General features: G+C 44.0%; 1 protein-coding gene across 7 annotated transcripts in view; it reads left to right on the top strand.

Moving 5' to 3' along the window:
- The window catches only part of LOC127051025 (serine/threonine-protein phosphatase 6 regulatory subunit 3), a 196,870-nt gene that overhangs the window by 131,006 nt on the left and 43,224 nt on the right, over positions 1 to 22,640 (top strand). For 2 of the 7 annotated variants that reach the window (XM_050952822.1, XM_050952820.1), the window contains 2 exons: positions 19,094 to 19,243; positions 20,033 to 20,097. The exons of 3 other annotated variants lie outside the window; for them this stretch is intronic. In XM_050952822.1, the coding sequence (XP_050808779.1) occupies positions 19,094 to 19,243; positions 20,033 to 20,097 (215 nt within the window). Of the gene's footprint in view, positions 1 to 4,755; positions 4,822 to 5,296; positions 5,410 to 6,077; positions 6,192 to 8,552; positions 8,683 to 12,864; positions 13,018 to 19,093; positions 19,244 to 20,032; positions 20,098 to 22,640 lie in introns of those variants that run through there. 2 more of the 7 variants (XM_050952826.1, XM_050952819.1) reach the window with 2 other exon arrangements.

The following is a 22,640-nucleotide window of genomic DNA, read 5'->3' as shown; positions in this document are numbered from 1 at the left end:
GAAGTGGGGCAGAAGTAACAGGAGGCGGCCATCGCAATCCTTCTCCGGCCAAATGGCTTGGCTAAACAGCAGTCAGGCACAAAGCCAGACTTTTGAAGGTATGCTCGACGACGGAGCACCAACTCAGTCCCCAGATCTTTTCCCTTCCTCTGTGAACAGTCTGTCTCATTTCTACTGTGAGTTGTCTCAAATTACCTCAGACAGCTGGGTCCTGAGCATGGTGGAACTGGCATACTCTCTCCAATTCTGTTCCCTCCCACCCACCCACCCACCTTCCCTGTCCTTCTTCAGAGACTCTTCTCACAAGCAACTCCCTATGCAGGAGGTGCAATTGCTCCTTCTACTCAGGATTGTAGAGGAGGTTCCTCTGGAGTTCAGGGGCAGGGGGTTCTAATCACGTTATTTTCTAATCCCCAGGGCCAAAGGTGGGCTCAGGTCTATTCTAGACCTGCAAAATCTCAGCAGATTTATGAAGAAACTGAAGTTCGGCATGGTCTCCCTGGCTTCCATCGTTCCCTCCTTGGATCTGGAGCCACTCTCGACTTGAAAGATGCATAATTCCACGTCTCCATAATCCCATCCTGCAGACAATGGGATTTTCTGTGATTTGTGGTCAGAGGCCAGCACTATCAGTTCACGATCCTCCCATTTGGACTATCGGCGACCCCTTGGATGTTCACCACATGGATGGTGGTCATGGTGGCCTTTCTTTGCAGGCACCAGGTGCAAATCTTCTCATACCTGGATGGCTGGTTCATCAAGGGTAGATCTCAAGACCAGGTGGAGGAACACATGAAACTGGTGCAGGCAACTTTCCTCAGACTGTCTCATCCTCAACTTGACGAAATCGACCCTGATCCCCACTAGTCCCCAATTAATTCTATTCTCTGTCTTGGACTCCACCCAAGCCAGGGCGTCCCTGTCCAAGTCTCGATTTCTGACCCTAAGAGCCCTCATTGAAGGTCTCCATCGGTTCCCAAGCATGACAGCCAGGAATTGCCTAAGATTTCTGCGTCATGTGGCGGCTTGCACGTACATAGTGCAGCACGCGAGTCTGAGGCTCTACCCTCTCCAGTCATGGCTGGCTCAGGTGTACAGGCCCAGTTAACATGCTCTGGACAGGCTGGTCACACTCCCTCCTTGGGTCCTACAGTCCCTCTGGTGGTGGCTACAGCTGCAGATAGTCTTTGCGGGAGTCACACACTCATACTCACTCATGCCCGTCACCCCTTTCTACAAACCACAGCTGTTGCTGTCACTAGTCACAGATGCGTCAGTGGTGGGATGGAGGGCGCACTTGGGCGACATCAGAACTCAAGGTCTATGGTCCCAGGCAGAACTATCTCTACACATCAATGTCGGAGAGCTACAAGTGGTGCATCTAGCTTGCTAGATGTTTCAGGCCTGTCTTCAGGGCAAATGTTTGTGCTGATGGACAATACCACAGTAGTGTTCTATATAAACAAAGAAGGTGGTGCTCACTCCTTTCCCTGTCCCAGGAAGCCCTCAAACTGTGTGACTTCTGCATTTCCCACTCCATATAGTTAGAGGTGTCATACCTGCTGGGCTCACAAACAAACTAGCCGATCGCCTCAGCAGGTCCTTTCATGGCCACGAATGGTCTCTCCACCCGAACGTTGCCAGCAATATCTTCCAGAGATGATGTTCTCCCCAGATCGATCTGCTTGCGACATGAAGCAGCAGGAAGTGCCAGGAGATCTGCTCCTTCTTGAACCACAGCCCTGGCTCCATCTTGGTCACCTTTCTCCTCTTGTGGGTGGGAAGACTTCTGTATATGTTCTCACCCTTCCCTCTCATCCACAAAGTCCTCCTCAAGGTCTGGCAAGACAAGACACCGCTTATTCTCATAGCACCAGCATGGCCCCACCAACACTAGTTCTCCATGCTGTTAGACCTCTCGTTGGACATACCTATGATTCCGAACCTCATCACACAGGACCATGGCTGCCTCCAGCATCCCAGTCTAGAATCTCTCCACCTTACAACATGGAAACTCCATGGCTGAACTTGTTAGCGTTTCAGTGCTCCGACTTGGTTAGAGAGGTTCTTCTGAGCAGTAGAAAACCCTCCATTCACGCCACTTACCTGGCCAAGTGGAAGCTGTTCTCTCTTTGGTCCTCGCAGATGGGTACTTGCTCCACTCCAATCCTCAATCCCCTTTATACTGGGCTATTTACTTTACTTAAAACAACCAGGGCTGGCGGTCTCATCAATTAAGGTGCACCTGGCAGCTATTTCCGCTTTCCATCCAAGTGCGCGGGTCAGTCAGTATTTGCTATCCCTGTAGTTGGATGCTTCCTTAAGGAGCTAGACAGACTCTATCCACAGGTGCGGTGACGGATTCCCCCTCCTCCCCCCCCATGGGACCTCAGCTTGGTCCTCTCCAGGCTCCTGAGACCCCTCCTTTGAGCCTCTAGCAGCCTACTCTTTGCTCTCGCTCTCTCTTGGAAGGTGGCTTTCCTTGTGGCCATAACTTCAGCCAGAAAGATGTCTGAGCTCAAAGCGTTAACTTCTGAGACCCCTTATAGAGATTCTGTAAGGACAAGGTGCACTTGTGTCCCCACCTGGCCTTTCTCCCCAAAGAAGTTTTGCAGTTCCATGCAAATCAGCACATTTTCCTGCCAGTGTTCTTCCCGAACCTACATGCCAATGACAGGGAGCGTATGCTCTGAATGTTAGACAAGTACTGGCTTTTTACATTGAGTGTACAAAGCCGTTTTGAAAGTCGATGCAACTCTTCAACGCTGTTGCTGAAAGGATGAAAGGGCTTCCTCTCTCATCCCAACAAATTTCTTCTTGAATCACGGTCTGCATCAGAATGTGCTATGACCTGGCAAAGATTTCAGCCCCAGCATTGGTGGCGCACTCCACTAGAGCAGAAGCTTTATCTGCAGTGTTCCTGGCGCAGGTCCCCATTCAGGATATCTTCAGGGCAGGAACGTGGTTGTCTGTCCATACCTTTTCGTCTTACTGTGCCATTACACAACAGGCTAGGGTTGATGCCACATTTGGTAGAGTCTGCAACTTGATGAATTCTGACCTCTCCTCTGGGAAACTGCTTGAATCACACAAAGAAAAAATGGTTACCTATCTTTCGTAACTGTTCTTCGAGATGTGTTGCTCATGGTCATTCCACAACCAACATGCCTCCCCTCTGGAGTATCTGGCAAGAAGGAACTGGAAGAGGTGGTGGGTCGGCAGGGACCTATGTACACTACCATGAAGGTGCCATCCCAGGGGGCTCCAAAGCCAACCCAATGGGTACCACTAGGGGAAAAACCTTCTGACATTCGCGCACGTGCTGCACCAGTACCTACTTGGAATGGACGTGAGCAACACATCTCGAATAACAGTTACGGAAGGTAGGTAACCAGTTTTAATAAACTAATCACTTTAGATTAGGGATACTCTATATAAAGGTAGGCTTCCAAGGGTAGCTTCCTTCAGTTGCACATCAAATACCTTGCACTTGAGTTACATTGAATTTTTATTTAATTTTTTAATAAAGCCTTTTTATAGTTAAGAACAAAACTTTAAAAACTACTTTAACATAATAAGATTTGAAAAGCTCATCACTGATAGCATCTTCCTTCTCAATTAACAATATTGTCTTCACTAACTAAGCGTAGAGAATTACTGCAGATCTGGTATTTAATGACACTGCATTTTTTTCCTGAATTTCAGTATGAAGCTCTGAATAGTTTGGGTGTAGTAACCAAGATATTGCCTTTTGCAAATGCAGCAAGTGTGGTATGAGATCAGCAGAGGTATTTGAGTTAGAGCTCCCTCCCTTATTATCAATGGCAGGAAGTTTTGGCAGAATGTACTTGAGGAGGATTTCTTGAGATGAATCCTGCCTTGGTTTGCCAGCACCTAGATGCATTTACCACTTCAGCATGTCGTAAATGCAGTTTGAAGTCTCTCCCCAGGCTTTAGGGGAGGAGGTTGGCTTGAGAGTTATTATTTTTAATGTATTTGCTGATGAATCTGTTTAGGTGAAATAAACCCACTTTTATATTACATTTTGTGTACTCACGTTTTGTAAAAGCCTCTGAGCCATCCATCGAGTGCCTCAGGAGTCCGTTCAAAAAGTTTAATTTTATTTCTTTATGCGCATGGATACAAATTCTTAACTTGCCAACTGAGCTTTATTTTTTTAATGCTGTTTAATAACAGTTTGGTAACGTGTTCCTCAGAGGGCTACATTGATGGTTTTAGCTACTTGCACTAATACATGGGAGTCTGGGGTATGTGTGCACATCCAGTATGTATTGCTTTTTCTTCAGGTCCACTACAGTAATCTGTTTTTCTCATAGAGAAGAGTTCTTTACCTATAAGTTGAGAAAATAAGGAAGAAAGCTTGGAAGATATGGAGCCCAGTACCTCTCAACATTATTGTTCAGTATCTAATTATAATGCAACATGTCAAGTGTGATGCCACTATCTCCAAGCAAATAGAATGCCTTTTTCATAAATTGTATTTAATTACTTTCCACAAAAGATTATAGTAGGCCAGCAGTAGTCACTGGCACTACACATTTCTGTTCTACTCTTGGCATCTAGTGTGAAAATTTTGGATTTATTATTATACCAAAATATTAATTTGAAGAATAAGAATGCTACTAAAGATATTTTGATAGATGACCTCAACATGCTGAGGTTATGCTTTGAATAATTTTCTGATTTAAAGAAAAATACTAGCCTTTTATTCAATATCACTAAATTTTTTTACAGTAATTAAATGAGGAGAGAATTATCCAGTGGCTTGTAGAAATTGTACATCCGTCTCAAGATGAAGATGTAAGTATTTTGTGCTTGTCAAGATCCAGCTGTTTAGCTTATTAATTATTGCTGTTAAAAGCAGTTATGATTCTAGTAGGCCTGTCTTAGCTGACAGAAAATCTTAAAGCAATACTGTAATCAGAAATAGGACTTTAATGTCAGTATTGACTTTGCTTATTTATGGAATTAGTACCTATTATCAGACCTGGCCCGTGAAATTCTTGAGGGGATGAGATAGGATGGCAGGAGTCTCCAAGCAATGCTATTCTGCTGTCTTGGTAGCAGTGGAATGGAGTCCTGTCTAAAGGCATTTGATGTTTAGAAATGTGTTTGAAAAAAACTTTCCCTTCCCCTGTAAAATAGCACAAATTGCTTGCCATCTGGTATGTTTTTTGTGCACAGCTTCATAATTTCTGGGATGAGAAGTGTTCTTTAGATAGTGTGTAGTCCTATACTGCTCTTAAAACAAGAACAAAAAATCGTTCTTTCTCAGAGGCATTCAAATGCATCACAGTCGCTCTGTGAAATTATTCGCCTGAGCAGAGACCAGATGTTACAAGTACAGAACAGTTCAGAACCAGACCCGCTGCTTGCAACTCTAGAAAAGTATGTTGGACGGTTTAACTTTTTTATTTGCCTTGTACCTCTGAGAATGTTGGCTATTTGAAGCCTTTTGGAAATAACAATAATTACTTTTCCATTACATGCAGCCAACAAAATATATGGATGTTTCCTGAAGTAACTAAATTTATGAAAGTGAGCAAAGCTGAATTTAATTTCATATCACACAATTTTATGCATGGTAGGTCTGGTCTGATAGTTGTGCATTATGCTGGCGCTTAACAGAAGCCTGGATTTAAAACACTTAGATCTGCTGCTATGGGCTAATAACTGCCAGAAAAATGATGAAGGAAACCAGTTTGATATTGTGGGAGGAGGGAAAAAATGTGAAAATGGCTCTGAAACCTCCATCCAGTCTTGTCCAGCAGTTTTACAAAGAAGCATTGTAGCTGCTTGTCTCTGTATACTATCAGGGGTAGCCGTGTTAGTCTGGATCTATAAAAAGCAACTGAGTCCCAGTGGCACCTTATAGACTAACAGGCTTATTGGATGCCTCTGACAAAAGTGGGTATTCACCCATGAAAGCTTATGCTCCAGTACGTCTGTTAGTCTATGAAGGTGCCACAGGACTCTTTGTTGCTTGTCTCTTGTATAAACAGTTATTTGTATTTTAAAAAGTTGTATCTCTAACTTTATTGATGTTTTCTCTCTAGGCAAGAAATTATAGAACAGCTACTATCAAATATTTTTCATAAAGAGAAAAATGAGTCTGCAATAGTCAGTGCAATCCAAATATTACTGACCTTACTTGAGACAAGACGACCAACGTAAGACACTCCCCTCTCCCCCTCAGTCTGTGATCACATCCTTTGTGAGATTTGTGCTGCTGCCTAATTTACCTTTTGTAGAGGTGGCATGACTTGCATCCTTCCAGTGAACTGCAGGATGTATTATACACTTCCCCCACCCCCCACAGGTATCTGCCAGCTTCCCGACTAGAAGGGTCCTCTTGATCTAATGTAAAAACATAGCCATATAAACTTTTAGATTGCATCCTTAAATACCAGCTTTATTTCTCAGGTTTTGAAATCCTTTATGCTGGCCTTCATATCAGCTTATGTTTAGATACTACAGTGATGGAATTATAGGTGTCTGAGCACATCACTGTTCTCAGTTGTGGTCTGGTCCCAAGATTCTCAGATTCTATGAAAAGCATGGTATGAAATGTTTGACGTGTTCCTACATTTCACAGCCTTGTTCTGATAGCTGATGTCTCCCATCTGAGTGTCGCTTATGACTGTTGACCACAAGCCATTTCTCGTGTCTGGTCTTGCTTTCCCTTGTGTTTCAGCTTCTGCTCTTAGCTGATGCTAACAGGTGCGGTCCTTAATATCTGGTTGTGGTTGGGGTCCAGTCCGTGGGCCTATTTTGACCACAAAGCATCTGCAACCTAGATCTTCAGCAGACTAGAACTTTATTTTCCTTGCATCAGTCTTTTCCTTTTTCTAGAACCGGAACAGGAGGAAGATGATGCGCACTCCTTGATTGCTTTCCTATCTGTTTGCTCATACTTGCCTCTCTTTAATGTTCTGAACTTTTTACTTTTTTAAATTGATTCCTCTGCCAGAGGCACAAGTTTTCCGTTTGGCAGCAAATCTGCTTTGAATTGGGCTCGTGACATTACAATTTACAGCTGTCGTGCTTTCATTGTGTCTCAAAACTTAGCTGTAATGAAACACAAATGCTTCTAAATATTTTTAGTCATCTTAATGAAAAATTTTAAAAGTGACATAGGAGCATAAGGGACTGTCAGTGAAAGTTATTGGGGACTTAGTGCATATCTACACTACAATTCTTAAACTGGCCTAAGTTAAGTATTCTAACTCCTCGTCAACCTAGCCTGGAGTCGGCAAACTACGGCCCACAGGCTGCGTCTGGCCGATCAGAGCCTTGTATCCATCCCTTGAGCTCCTGCCGGGGAGTGGGGTCGGAGGCTTGTCCTGTTCTGCATGTGGCTCTGTGCAGGTCCTGGGAGTAGTGACATGTCCCCCCTCCGGCTCCTACACATAGGGATAGCTGGGGCTACTGCATGCGGCCCCTTGCCCCCAAGTGCAAAGCTGTCCTGTAGGAGCCAGGGTGGGGGGGCGCGGGTGCAAGCCACTGCTTCCAGGAGCTGCTTGAGGTAAGTGCACTGCTGGGAACCTGCACCCCTGACCACTTCCCACACCCAAGTTCCCCCCAGCCCTGATCTCTCCCCCAGCCCCAAACCCCTCATTCCCAGTGCAGAGCACCCTCCTGCACACCAAACCCTCTCATCCCCAGCCCCGCTCGAGAGCCCGCACTTCCGAGCTGGAGCCCTCACCCTCCTCCCACACCCTGAACTCCCTCATTTCTGGACCCACTGCAGAGCCTGCCCGCCCCCCAGAGCCCTGACCCTCACCCTCTCCCGCACCCCCAGCCTCCAATTTCATGAGCATTCCTGGCCCATCATACAATTTCCATACCTAGATGGGGCCCTCAGACCAAAATGTTTGCCCACTCCTGACTTAGCCATATCTATGCCAGAAGTTAGATTGACCTAACTGTGTCTCACAGGGCATGAAAATTTTCACATCCCTGAGCTGTGCCGCTAGGTTGATCTAATTTTTAAGAGTAGGCCAGGCCTTACATGCTTTTAAAACTTGTACTGTTTGGCATAAAGCATTTCCTAAGGATTAACGATGACTTGCTATTAATCAGTGTTGGCAACTCCATACAGGAGGAAATGACCAGACAAACCCTGAGGAGAGGGAACCGAAGACTGAGCCTGCCTGAACCCCACTACTCCAGGTGGGGAAGTTGAAGCCCAAGAGCTTCAGCTGCAGGCAGGGGGCCTGTAACCTAAGCCCCACGCCCAAGGCTGAAGCTCTCTGGCTTTGGCTTCAGCCCTGGGTAGCATGGCTTGGGCTTCAGCTTTGGCTCCAGCATGTCTAAGCTTTCCCTGGGTAACCCCATTAAAATGAGGCCATGATTCACTTTGGGGTCCTGACCCACAGTTAGAGAATCACTGCTCTAGATTTACCCTTTGTGTATAGTCTTTCTAGTTATAGCACCAGCTCTGTAAACCTATGTTAAGATCGTTTCTAACTTGAGTTAATATTGTAACTAACCCTGCAACATACTTATCAAACTCTTCTTTGTATATTTAGATTTGAAGGTCATATAGAGATCTGTCCTCCGGGCATGAGCCATTCAACATATTCAGTCAACAAAAGTGTTTTAGAAGCCATAAAAGCACGACTTGCATCCTTCCATGAGCTACTACTTGAGCCCCCGAAAGTAAGTGTTATCTATAACTCATCCAGATGAAAATGGAGACAGATTACAGGCTGTCCTTTAGTGATAAAGACTTTAAGAATAATTATTTTTTCTTTGAGTGCTTGCTCATGTCCATTCCATGTTAGGTGTGTGTGCACTGCATGCACCATCGCCAGAGATTTTTTTTCCCCTCAGTGGTATCCATCGGGCTGGCTCTAGTGCCCTCTGGTGCCATGCGCTCATGGACCACTATAAAGGGCCCAGTCCCCCACACCATCTCTGTTTCTTCTTTACACCCATGATGTTCACTGTAACACCTCTTGCTTGGGCAAGGGATTCATTCAGGGGGTTTTCTGTTATTCTCTAGTTTAGTTATCTTCCATTTGAATTTCTAGTAGTAGTGTAGATAATATTATTGTATGTAGTGAGATTCCCCCATCTCTCCTCTTTTGTCCCTGGGGCTGGGCATGCGCCTCCTGTGGCAAGCCTGTGCTGGTGGGCAACCCACACTCTGAAATGTCTGGAAGCAGATCACATAAGAGTGTTGCCAAATCTGCTGCAACTTCAAGTCCTGTACATAAAGGGACAGGGAGGCTAGAGTAAGAGCTGTCCTAATGGAAGCCACGCTTAGACCTGCATCAGAACCAAGCAAGTTGGACCCAGCTCCTCGGCTTCGATGTAAAGCACTCTCTGGCACTGCATGTTTCTCAGCACCTGTCCAGTACTGAGAGAGAAGCACAAGAAGCTGGTCCAAGAGAGGACACTGCCCAATGTCGAGGAAGGACAAACATGGCAAGTGCGACCCGTGTCAGACCACCACGTCCGCTCCTGTTCTGCTTGCAGCACCATCGACTCTACTCTGCTTGCAGGTGCCATTGGGTCTGGTGCTGGGCCATCTGCCAATGCCAGGGAACCTCCAGCAGGATTGCAGTGCCTTCCAACCTTGAGACCTTTGCAGTGGCCAGGGCCCTGATAGGACAACTATTGGCTCTGATGAGCATGTTGAACAGAATGGAGCATGTTGCCCTGAGCTCATATCCAGCACCAGGCCTTTCTGTTGTCAGCAGAGATATCTCTGTTACAGCACTGGTCGATGGAAACAAAGGGTACCGCTCCCCCATGGTCTCCTGAAGAGTCAAAGTCAGAGGTGCAGGAAATGTCAGGAGTTTTGCTTACTACATAGTCACAGCCTGGTTTCTCTTTCAGATGCCTTCCTACTTCCATGGGCAGAGCTCCTGTTCTGTGTATTTCTTCCCATTCCTGTGGTACACAGGGTCCTTCTGAAAGTCAGGCGAGAAAAAGCAAGAGTCATCCTTGCAGCCACTGCTTGGCCATGACAGCATTTGTTTGGTATGCTGCTGGACCTGGCAGTAGCACCCACACTTCCACTTTTGCCCCGCCCTAACCTGATCTCGCAAGATCGCAACCGTTTACTTCTCTCGAACCTCAGGGCCCTCCACCTGACCACGTGAGTGTGCCATGGTTGATCCCAGCAGAACAGGCCTGTTCAGAACAAGTCCACTAGGTCTTACCAGGTAATGGGAAACTGTCTACTAAAGCGACTTACCTAGCCAAGTAGAAGCATTTCTGTGTGGTCTTCCCAACGAGGTATCTCTCGGACTTGGTTGCCACTCCAATCTGTTCTGGAATACCTGCTCCATCTGAAACAACAGGGACTAGCTTTTTCATCGATCACAGTGCATCTAAGAGCAATCTCAGCCTTCCACCCTCTGATGGACAGTACGTCTGGCTTCTCTCATGAAATGACCATCCTCTTCCTCAAGGAATTAGAAATATTTTATCCTCAGATTTTCAAACTCATTCCACCTAAACCTGGTCTTACCAAGACTCATGGACCTTCCCTTTGAGCCACTGGCATCATTCCCTCTCTTGTATCTGTCCTGGAAGGTTGGCTTCCTGGTAGCAATTACTTTGGCCAGGAGAATCACAGAAATCAGGGCCTTTACATCAGAACCTGCATATATGGTATTCTTTAAGGACAAGGTTCAACTGCGTCCCCACCCAGTGTTCCTTCCAAAGTTGGTCTCATAGTTTAATCGTAATCGGGCTGAAACCGCACAGGAACGCAGAGTAGTGGTGTCTCCACTAGCTGGATGTTAGACTCGCCCTGGCCTATGTGGAGATGACCAACCCACACAGAATTTTGTCAGTAGAAGACAGGAAGAAAGGTCTATCAGTTTCAACCCAGAGAATTTAATCCTGGATCACTCCCTGTATGTGCACATGCTACAAGCAGGTGGGCAGTCCAACCTCTTGCCATCTTGACTGTCCATTTGACCAGGGCTCAGGCTTCATCATCAGCATTTCTGGCCCATGTCCTGGTCCAAGACCTCTGCAGATCAGCGACCTGGTCGTCAGTTCGTACCTTCTCAACCCACTACCCTATCACCCAGCAGGGCAGAGATGATGCCAAGTTTTGCAGAGCAGTGTTGCAGTATGCATGTCCATGAACTCTGAGCCCATCTCTTCGGGTACATCTTGTCACCTAATGTGAAATGGACATCGGCAAGCACTCGAAGAAAAAACGACTATTAACCTTTCCATAACTCGTGTTCTTCAAGATGTGTTCTTCATGTCCGTTACACAACCTCCTGCCCCTCTGTTGGAGTTAGCTGGCAAGAAGGAATTGAGAGGGTATGGGACTGTCCAGGCCCCTTTATGCTGGCGCATGAGTTCACAGCACCAGAGGGTGCTAGTTGCCTTGATAGATACCACTGAGGGAAAAATCTTCAGCAATGGTGAATGTGGCGTGTGCACACCTAATGTGGAATGGACATGAGCCACACATCCTTGAAGAACAGTGGTTACAGAAAGGTTAATAACTATCTTTTAATTCAGAAACCAGTTTAATGAAAGCTTAAAAAGTACATTTTAGCCTTTTTAACACACAGACAATAAGCCTTTTTCTGAGCCACTTATCATTTGGCTATTCATTAGTGATCTACTACCCTTGTAATGTATTGGTGTTCATATTTTCAACTGTTTGACTTTGTTTAATAGAGCAAAATAGAGAAAAAGCAATTGCACTACAATGCAACAAAATATCCTTTCCTTTATTTGGAAGGGAGCATGCTTTTGTATGACATACCAAAATAAAGCAGAAATAAGTGGTCCAGAAGAAGGCTGTATCATGGGGGGCGAGACAAAGCTTCCGTATACACTGTGGAAGAAATTGGGAAAGCTCACTTTAGAGAGATGCATAAGAGGATAGGAGGTGAATTAAAAGACAGGAGAGATGGTAAATCATTTGTAGATCACCAGGGACTTCTGGTGAAATTGAAAGGCTACAGATATAAAAATGAAAAATGGACTTTTTTTGAAGGAAACCTGCAGAACTCATTGTTCTAAGATAATTGTAGTCAAGAGCATAGAATTTGAAGGATAATGAGAATATCCATATTTGTAGTAGGTAGATAGGATGCTTTCTTAGAAAGGAGATAAAATCTCCATTCAGGGCACAACTGAACCACTGATTGAGGGGACACTTCTTCCTAATCCCTGTTTGCTGTTTATTGCATAACTGTCCGTTATGAGCTTTTTGCCTTCCTTGGAAGCAGCTGGTATTGACCACTGCCAGTTTGTCTGAGTACACAAACCACAGTTCTGATCTGGTATCGCAATTCCTAAATTCCTGTGCAAGTATGCTGACATTTATATGGCAGCAGTAGGGACCATTAAGTATTTACAACATTCTCTTCATTAAAACAAACATAATTATTCTGAAGTCTGCAGCTAAGGTTTATTTCTCTCTTCTAATTTTCTTGCCTGGATAAATACAAAAACTGCTTAACTAGACACACTGGACTTGAATAGTTAAAGCTTGATGAAGTGTGTTCTGATTCACAGTTCTCTCCGGTAAATGTCCATCGTGGGTCTGAATGCAACTCCTTTAGGTGCCCATAATGCCACTAGGTTTGTATATGCCATATCTTATTTCCCCCGGCCTAATTGTCTTCTCATTGTTCCCAATCCATAGTGCTAGAAAATAAGTGTTAACGTATGGAACTAAAGCAAAGGTCCCACAACATAATGTCATGCTACTGCTGCCAAATTGGCCATACAAGATTCTTACCACATTTTCTGTTTGTGGATAAATAACACCGAGCTGACTTGAAAGAAATGTGTACTTTAAAAAAAAAAATGTTTCCCATGGACTCTTTTTGTTTTTTGTTTTTTGTCTAGAAAAGTGTTATGAAGACAACATGGGGCGTATTGGATCCGCCTGTGGGAAACACTCGCTTAAATGTGATTAGGTTGATATCCAGCCTTCTACAGAGTAACACAAACAATGTGAACTTGGAAATTATGGAGTTGAACAGTATAGGAGTTGTATTGGTAAGAATAATTTACTTACACTATTAAGAGCTCTACACTACCCTCTTCATTTTTATAAAATCATAGAAAGTAAATGGTAAAGTCCTGTTAAGATATCACAATGTCTATTCGTTTTGTCAGTGCAGATTGTGCCCTAGATTGTTTTACAGGAAGCCATGTGATGAGGCTTTCACCACTTTCATTGTGAGACTGTTCCACTATCTGGATTTTGTTAAACTCTCTTCCCAATGGTAACCAAAAATTTTCCTCAGCTCTGCTTAATCGTTTACTCTTTAGACCTCTGTACAGTACGTAGTTTTTCTTACTCCTTGTTGTTTACACTCTACAGACAGATATAGATTGCTATCCCCATGCTCAAATTCTTTCAACCAACCTACTTAAACTTACTTTGCTTTTATTCTTTCTTCCCGAGTCATTCCGTCCTGTCCTTAATTTTTATGTTCTTTTAATTCCTTTTAAATGTGTCAACTGTATACAGTGCATTAAGTACAGTCCCATCTGTGACATAAAAGACTGGTTATCTTTCTCGTCTGAAGCGGTACCTCTCTGTATGCTGCCAAACCTGTGGTGATTTCGCCACTGTATTGCACTTGAAAACCTGTATCTAGTTGGCAGTCTTCTTACCACGTAGATTCTCCCACTGGATGTGTATTTTTGCCTTATGTTCTAGCATGCCTTTTTTCCAGGTTGACTTTTATTTCCTACTTATGCTTTAACCTTTTTATTAGTTGCCGTTATTTTTGTCGTCCTTGGTTTTGCATAACATCTCTGTTTTATATAATCTTAATTTGGTATGCTGTTTGTATAATATGTTGTATTAGTGTAGGGTGTAAAATAAAACTAGGCCTAAGCCATATAAACGTTCTTCATCTTCTGCAGTGGATGCCGTTTTAAAATTATTTTACCGCAATGTAAAGTTTACTATGGTATTCCCTATACTTAGAATGGGAAATACCATAAATCTCATGGTAGGCTTAATTACTGTGAGTAGTAACCATCCAGTTTTAATAGCATTTTCTTAAGGAAGAGTGTTGCTATTTCCTGAAGACATTTTGAATGATACATTGTCACAGTTCAGGGCAACTGCACCTGTATTCCCTTTCTATGGTCCCTTGAGGACACCCACTCTAGGCTTCCTCAGCAGTCACATCTCTTGGGCAGAGACCCAGGTCTCCACTCCCTCCTAATTAGGGTTTTTCCAGGCTGCACAGTCCCCTTCTTACACTGTGTGATATTCCTGGCAAGCAGCGTCTGTACTTTGCTTTCTCTCCAAATGATTTTAAACAGCTAAGTGCTCACACAACCCTATCTAAGCAAGCACACTTAGTCTTAAGGTGAAAGTATTACAGGAAAAAAATTAAACAAACAGTGAAAACCTACATGCATGCTAGTAAGCTTACTAGAGATCACCCCAACTAACCTTGGGTTCGGATAGGTGTCAGGTTTTCAAAACCCATGACTGAGTTTTTCCCCATGGTTACAAGGTCAGAACTATCTCGGATTCAGAACCATCATGAATAGTTGGTCTTTCCTTTAGTCAGCTTGAGTCTTTGATCTTCAGGTTCCAGGAACAGATAATCAACAATATGGTCTCCTTGGGGGTAGCTTTAAAACTCTGGGTTTTTGCATAATTGGATATGGGAAATTTACATTCACGTCCCCCTGGAGATTCCCAGGCTAACCACTCAACACTGTGTGTCCTAAAAGTCCATTCTTATCTGGCACATAGTTTAATACGGTCATTTGAAGTTCATAACACTTGCCAGGATTCACATAACATTCTCTTTCCCGTCCCCCCAAACCCCAGGCTATAAACAATACATTTTGGGGAGACTACAGTGGGTCATATTGGAAGGTGAACTGTTAGGCTGGAGGAAGGTTACTAGTGGTGTTCCTCAGGGATCAGTCTTGGGACCAATCTTATTTAACATTTTTATTAATGACCTTGGCACAAAAAGTGGGAGTGTGCTAATAAAATTTGCAGATGAGACAAAGTTGGGAGGTATTGCCAGTACAGAAGAGGACTGGAATATCCTACAAAAAGATCTGGATTTCCTTTAAAGCTGGGCTAATAGAAATGGGATGAAATTTAATAGTGCAAGGTCATACACTTACGGACTAACAAGAACAGTTTTTGCTCTAAGCTGGGGACTTATCAGTTGAAGTGGCAAAGGAGAAAGACCTGGATGTATACCTTGATCACAGGATAAGGCTGGTAAGCTTAATTGGTTGAAACTAGTACAGAACAGAATTATCAGACACCTAGATGAATATGATTTTGTTGGGGAAGAGTCAAGATGATTTTTGTAAAGGGAAATCATGCTTCACCCATCTAATAGAATTCTTTGAGGGGGTCAACAAGCATGTGGACATGGGTGATCCAGTTAATATAGTGTACTTAGATTTTCAAAGGCTCTTAAGCAAAGTAAGGTGTCAAGGGATAAGAGGGAAGGTCCTCTATGGATCAGTAACTGGTTAAAAGATAGGAAACAAATGGTAGGAATAAATGCTCAGTTTTCAGAGTGGAGAGAGGTAAATAGCGGTGTTCCCCAGGGGGTCTGTACTGGGACCAGTCCTGTTCAACATATTCATAAATGATCTGGAAAAAGGGATAAACAGTTGTGGCAAAATTTGCAGATGATAACTTTTGAATAGTTGAGTAAGTCCAAAGCAGACTGTGAAGAGTTACAAAAGGATCTCACAAAACTGGGTGACTGGGCAACAAAATGGCAGATGAAATCTAATGTTGATAAATGCAAAGTAATGCACATTGGAAAACATAATCCCAACTATACATATAAAATTATGGGATCTAAATTAGCTGTTACCACTCAAGAAAAATGTTAGAGTCGCGGATACTTCACTGAAAACATTTTATTCAGTGTGCAGTGGCAGTCAAAAAAGCTAAAAGAATGTTGGGAATCATTAGGAAAGGGATAGATAAGACAGAAAATATCATATTGCCTCCATATAAATCCATGGTACACCCACTTATTGAATACTGCATGTAGATTGGTTGCTCCATCTCCAAGCTAGATTGGAATTGGAAAAGGTACAGAAAAGGGCAACAAAAATGATAAGGGATATGGAACAGCTTCCATATGAGGAGAGATGAATAAGACTGGGACTTTTCAGCTTGGAAGAGAGATGACTAGGGAGGGATATGATAGAGGTCTATGAAATCATGACTGGTGTGGAGAAAGTAAATAATGAAGTGTTATTTACTCCTTCTCATAAGACAAGAACTAGGGGTCACCAAATAAAATTAATAGGCAGTAGGCTTAAAACAAAAGGAAGTATTTCTTCACACAATGCAGTGTTAGCCTGTGGAACTCTTTGCCAGAGGCCTGATGTGAAGGCCAAGACTATAACAGGGTTCAAAAAAGAACTAGGTAAATTCATGGAGGATATGTCTATCCGTGACTATTAGCCACTATAAGCAGGGATGGTGTTCCTAGCCTTTGTTTGCCAGAAGCTGGGAATGGGTGATGGGATGGATCACTTGGTTACCTCTCTCTGTTCATTCTCTCTGAAGCACCTGGCATTGACCACTGTTGGAAGACATGATACTGAGCTAGATAGACCATTGCTCTGACCAAATGTGGCCGCTTTTATGTTCTTACAATAACTGAGCCACCAATGAGCTGCAGCCGTTAAAAATGTAATGCAGACCTAGGATACATCAGGGGAGGTATTTCCAGTAGACACAGGGAAGTGTTAATACCATTATACAAGGCATTGGTGAGACCTCATCTGGAATACTGTGTGCAACTTTGGTCTCCCATGTTTAGGAAAGATGAATTCAAACTGAAACAGGTGCAGAGAAGGTCTACTAGAATGATCTGAGGAATGGAAAACCTACCTCATGAGAGGAGACTCAGAGAGCTTGGCTGAGGGGAGATATGATTGCTCTCTCTATATAATATACTTCAGAGGGATAAACACCAGGGAGAGAGAGGAGTTATTTAAGCTAAGCGCCAGTGTGGACCTGACAGAAATGGATATAAACAAGTTTAGGCTTGAAATTAGACCAAGGTTTCTAACTGTCAGAGAAGTAAAGTTCTGGAGCAGCCTTCCAAGGGGAGCAGTGGGGGCAAAAAAACTGACTGATATCCAGACTGAGCTTGATACATTTATGGAGGGGATGGTATGATGAGACTGCCTACAATGGCATGTAGCCGATCTGTGACTGCTAGTAACAAACATCTCCAGTGGCTGGTGATGGGATACTAGATGGGGAGGTCTCTGAGTTACTATAGAGACTTCTTTCCCAGGTGGGTGTCTGGTGGGTCTTACCCACCCACTCAGGGTCTAACTGATTTGCCATATTTGGGGTCGAGAAGGAATTTTGCCCTGGGTCAGATTGGTAGACCCTGGGGGTGTTTTGTCTTCCTCTGCATCATTGGGCACAGGTTGCTTGTAGGTTTAAAATAATGTAAGTGGTGCATTCTCTGTAACTTCAAGTCTTTAAATCATGATTTGAAGACTTCAGTAACTCAGCCAGAGGTAGGGGTCTATTACAGGAGCGAGTGGATGAGGTTCTGTGTTCTGCAGTATGCCAGAGGTCAGACTAGATGATCATGATGGTCCCTTCTGGCCTTAAAGTATGAGTACCTTTGGACTCCAAGTTACTTAATTTTAATTAAATAGTATTTTTCAAGTATATTACAGGAAGTTGCCATGTCTGTCACACATAATGGCATTGCTAAATTTTATTTAAAAAATCTCAGCTCATTGAGTATTTCTAAGAACTCTCTCATAATTCTGAATGTTGCCAGTGACAGCTGCCAATTTCTTGTTTCCATACGAGAAACATAATTCATGTAAATCAGAGAGACAGAAAAATTAACATTTAAAGGCATATTTTTTTTACTATATGCTTTTCTGTACCCAGTACTTGAACCTAAAAATATTCAAGTATTATAGGGAATGAAGGGTAGGATTGGAAGTATTGACATCTGGGTTGTCTTTCTGACTCAACTTTTGTCCCTCTATTTCCCTATCTATAAATTGACAAGTGCTGATCTACATCATATGGCAACTATGGGTTGTAAAATTGCTATTTAGGTGCCAAATGTGCGTAGATTTTTCTTTCTAAAACGGGTTGGCAACCTATGGCACGCATACCAAAGGTGGCATGCGAGCCGATTTTTTGATGGTACGCGGGGCGGGCTGAGCCACTCAACCCGTCGCTGCTCTGGGGTTACTGCTGCTGGCCTCTTGCCAGCTCAAGTCCTGCCGCTGGTCCCACTCAGCACCTGCTGCGGGCCTGAGGGAAGGAACCCCAGGCTGGCAGCGCTCTGAGACCCCTGCTTGCAGGAGCCAGCAGCTGAAAACGCAGAGCAGGGGTGGGCGGAGATGCTCAGTCCACCCCCGAAGACCCCAGATATGGGTAGGCTGACCTCAACCTGCTGCTGCTCTGGGGTTTTGGCTGTTGGCCCCATGCCAGCTGCAGCTCCGCTCTACTTGCTCCCAGTTGGAGTTCCAGCGTAGGCCTCCTGCCAGACAGGGTCCAGGCTTCCAGCCCTGCTCAGCCCTGCCAGCTCCACTCACCTCAGCTGCCGATCTGGGTTTCCAGCCACTGATCTCCTGTCAGCCGCTTATCAACTGATCACTCAGAAGCCTTTGTGCAGCTTAAAGTATGCAAATACATGCCACCAGGCTTTGGAAAACTAAGCAAGGGCAAGGATCACACTAAACTAATAGGAGCTGCATTTTAATTTAAATTTAAATAAAGCTTGTGAAACATTTTGAAAACCTTTACTTTACATATAACAGTAGTTTGGTTATATATTATAAACTTATAGAAAGACCTTCTAAAAAACGTTAAAATGTATTACCGGCACGCAAAGCCTTACATTTGAGTGTATATGTGAAAACTCGGCACACCACTGCTGAAAGGTTTTAGAACAGGGATTGGCAACAATAAATTGCTATCTAAGCCATGTACAAAATTTTAAAGTATTTAAGAGATTGCTGGTTACTGTCTGACTTTCTAGAACTACACTGCTGCTTGTTTTGTTTAGTGAAAAGACCCCAGTGTGTGTAATCAAATCCTTTTGAATTTGTCTTGCAGGATATGTTCTTTAAATACACATGGAATAACTTCCTGCATACTCAAGTAGAAATCTGTATTGCATTGATTCTTGCAAGTCCCCTTGAAAGTACAGAAAATGGCACAATTACAGATCAGGACTCCATTGGGGACAATCTCTTACTGAAACATGTAAGTTGTGCTTTTGTGGACATTCTGACATTGTAAGCCTTGGTCTTAACTATTGTAGCTGTTTCTCTTTCTAGTGGAAATAAAACCATGTCTTATTAAATAGAGACATAATATTAAAAAAAAAATTTAGTGACAGTTCACTACCCATGTTGAAGGCATGGTTTTGTTGATGCATGGTAGATTGCTCTCCAGTCTGCTAGGGGCTGGAGGGCTGCAGCAGTAGCTCATCCATCCCTAGGATGAGACTGTTGCAGGAGACAACTAGTGTCTTTGGTCTATCTGAAGAGGAATCCCTTTAGCTTAAGAGTAGATTTGACTAGCTCTGAAGAGAATCCTTTCTGGTTTGCTGGGAGGCCTGTAAACATTCTATGAGGCTTGTAAACAGTGTATGATTTGGGACCCAAAGTTAGGGTAATCTGGACATTCTAGGCTATTAATTTTGTCATTCATGAAAATAGATTTTCTGAATATAGCTCATAGTTCACTTTGGGCCAGATTTTCAAAAATGTTCAGTACTCAGCAGATTATTTTGAGAACAAAGGGACCTGAACACTTACTTAGATGCATAAATAGGAGTTGTAGAGTGCTGATCTCAAGAATTTTGGTCTTTAATGTAGTAAAAAGGGCTTAATGCACTTTGAGTTTTGTTGTGTGAACTTAAAAATACCTTATGTGATCTAAGAGTTTTCTGCCTGAAACTAATTGCTACTTCTGTCTGAAATTATCTTAATATATGATACTTTGTACTTAAGCTTCTAGAAATACTAAGCAAACACTTTTTTTTAATAGCTTTTTCTTAAGTGCCAATTAGTGGAACGAATACTTGAAGCATGGGAAATGAATGAGAAGAAACAGTGAGTAACAAAGCCTTTACTCCTTTCCCAGAAATTGAAGTGCTACATTAGATTTGATGTAACATATGAATGCGTGATCAGTTTAGAATTGAGTCTACTACAGTAAAAGCTTTGTTATCCAGCATGTTGGGGGAATGGGGAGAAGGTATCGGTAAGTCAAAAATTCCAGTTAATTAAGAGGGAGGGAATTCGGGTGCGGGAGGGGGCTCAGAGTTGGAGGTTGGAGGGTGGGAGAGGGTGTGGGCTGCTGGATCCAGGCAGCACTCACCTCTGATGGGTCCTCAGAAGCAGTGATGTCCCTTCCACTCCTAGGCAGAGGTGTGCCTCCGCCCGCAGGCGCTACCCGCACAGCTCCAATTGGCTGCATTTCCGACCAGTGGGAGCTGCCGAGCCAGTCCTCTGGGTGGGGCGCAGGCAGTGCTCCTAGCCTGCTTCTGTCTAGAAGTGACAGGGACACTGGGCGGCTCCCTGCAAGCGGCAACAAGTGAGCACCACCCTCCCATTCCCCAACCCCTTACCCTGAGCCCCTCCCGCACCCAGACTCCCTCCCAGAGACCGAGCCCCACAACCTCTCCCACACTCCGAACAGCTCGTGGCCGTTCCTCTGCCTAGGAGCAGCAGGGACATGTCGCCCCTTCCGAGGAGCCACACGGAGCCAAGTAGGGAGCTTGCTGGCCTTGTGCCAACCGAAATATAAATCGGACTTTCAGTGAAGATCAGAAATGCTGGTTTATAGAGCTTTCCGGTTGGTAAAGTGCTGGATAATACAGCTTTTAATCTGTTCTCTTCCCTCCCCACCACCTTAAAACAAATTTTACAAGAGTCATAAACAAACATGGAGTATGTTGAACATGCTTTTCTCCTTTTGTCAGTAGGTGTGAGGTGTATTTATCTTTTGTACCTGAATAAAAATAAAGTTAAGCTAGTAAAATAACTTGGGCAAAGAAGCACACTGACACTTGGACTAGAGCTTCTGTTGGCCTTTTAATTTTCTGATTTCAGTTCCTTACACTTTTCTTCCCCTGGCAATGTTGATCCTTCCCAAACGGAACCTGTAGGTCCAATAAGTACAGTGTTTGGAAATTCCTAATGGATCCTGGTGTGAGCCCTTGATCCAACTCTGATCCATCAGACCCTCCTGTACATCAGAAAGAGGTACTGAGAAGTGCTATTCCTGGCACTGTGACCTCCAAGTCTGTGACTCATAGGAGTAGAGCGAAGGATTCCTCCAGGCTCTCATCCAAAAAGAGGGCTTTTTCTCCAACCGCTTCCAAGTTGAGTGAGGGGCTATGCCCTGGTACAGGAGTGTGAGGCTCACACAAGGAGAATGCTACCATTCTCCCAGCTCTGATGGGCTAAAGCACCCTGAAACCAGCATTGTGTGTAGGAGTGGGGCAATCCCTGATACAGGCAAGATAAAAAACAAAAATGGGTACCTTCTACACAGACAGTACCGTCACGCAATTGTAATGAGTCATTGGTACCAAAGACTGCTATGAGACTACTGCTGGCAGCACCATGAAAAGGAGGGAGCCCATCCCACTCCCTTTGAGTCTAGGGCTAGGTATGCTGCCCATCGAACATGGCCATCTTGACTAACCTGGAATCCCTGCTCCTGTCAGAACAGATCCTGAGCAGGGACAACTCCACACCATTCGTCCAAGGCATGCAGGAAAGGGAGCGTCACTCACTGATACCATCTACCAGATGGGGTATAAGGATCCCAGGATCAACGTCACTGCCCATGGATTTTGAACCTGTTACCTCATCTGATGAGTTGAGTGGTAGGGGGTGAGTCCCATCACTGAGACAAGGGGTCTGTATCTCATAAGAGAGATTGTGCACCCCAGAATCAATTGTACCCTACCCATGGAGACCACCCCAGTTTCCTTTCGTCTCCTCACATTAGCCTTACTGGGGTCCATGGGATCCATACACGCGACAGTTCTTACAGTACCATAGGGAGTCCAGACAGCCCTCCCTTTGCAGAGAAGATCCTGAACCACAAAAACTAATGGAGGGAAGAGGAGGAATCACCAGCTCAAATGGCGTTGGAATCTTCAAGTGCAGGAGAGGTGGTTACACTGACCTCATCATTACCATGTGATGACTACAGGTAATTTTAAAGACCAACTGACAGACCTTGCCACATGTTCCACTTTTACCTCAGGTTCTGAGAAATATGAAGCAACAGGGAGTATCAATGATGTTGATTTGCTCCCAGATAGCCCAGGCAATTCTGGTTTCCCAGCATTCACCAGATATCAGCATGCCCATGCATCCATATTCAGCTCTTCCCAGACCTGTTAAACAAGGACAGAGGCAAGATCAGACATCCCACTCCAGCATTCCTCCACCTGATAGTCTGGTATTTGTATGGGCAACGAACCTAGAAAAGGCATATTCAGAAGCAGTACAATCTGTCCTTAACAGTAGGAAGGATTCCATACAAGTGCTAGATAGAAAAGTGGAAAGGAGTTTTTGGCTTGGCACCAACATAGTCTAATAACCCCAGAAGATGACAACATCTCTGTCATTTTGAA

Source organism: Gopherus flavomarginatus, chromosome 5, assembly GCF_025201925.1.
Source record: "Gopherus flavomarginatus isolate rGopFla2 chromosome 5, rGopFla2.mat.asm, whole genome shotgun sequence".
Lineage (NCBI taxonomy): Eukaryota > Metazoa > Chordata > Testudines > Testudinidae > Gopherus > Gopherus flavomarginatus.
Note: the sequence above shows the minus strand (reverse complement) of the source record. Positions and strands in the feature narration are given on the sequence as shown.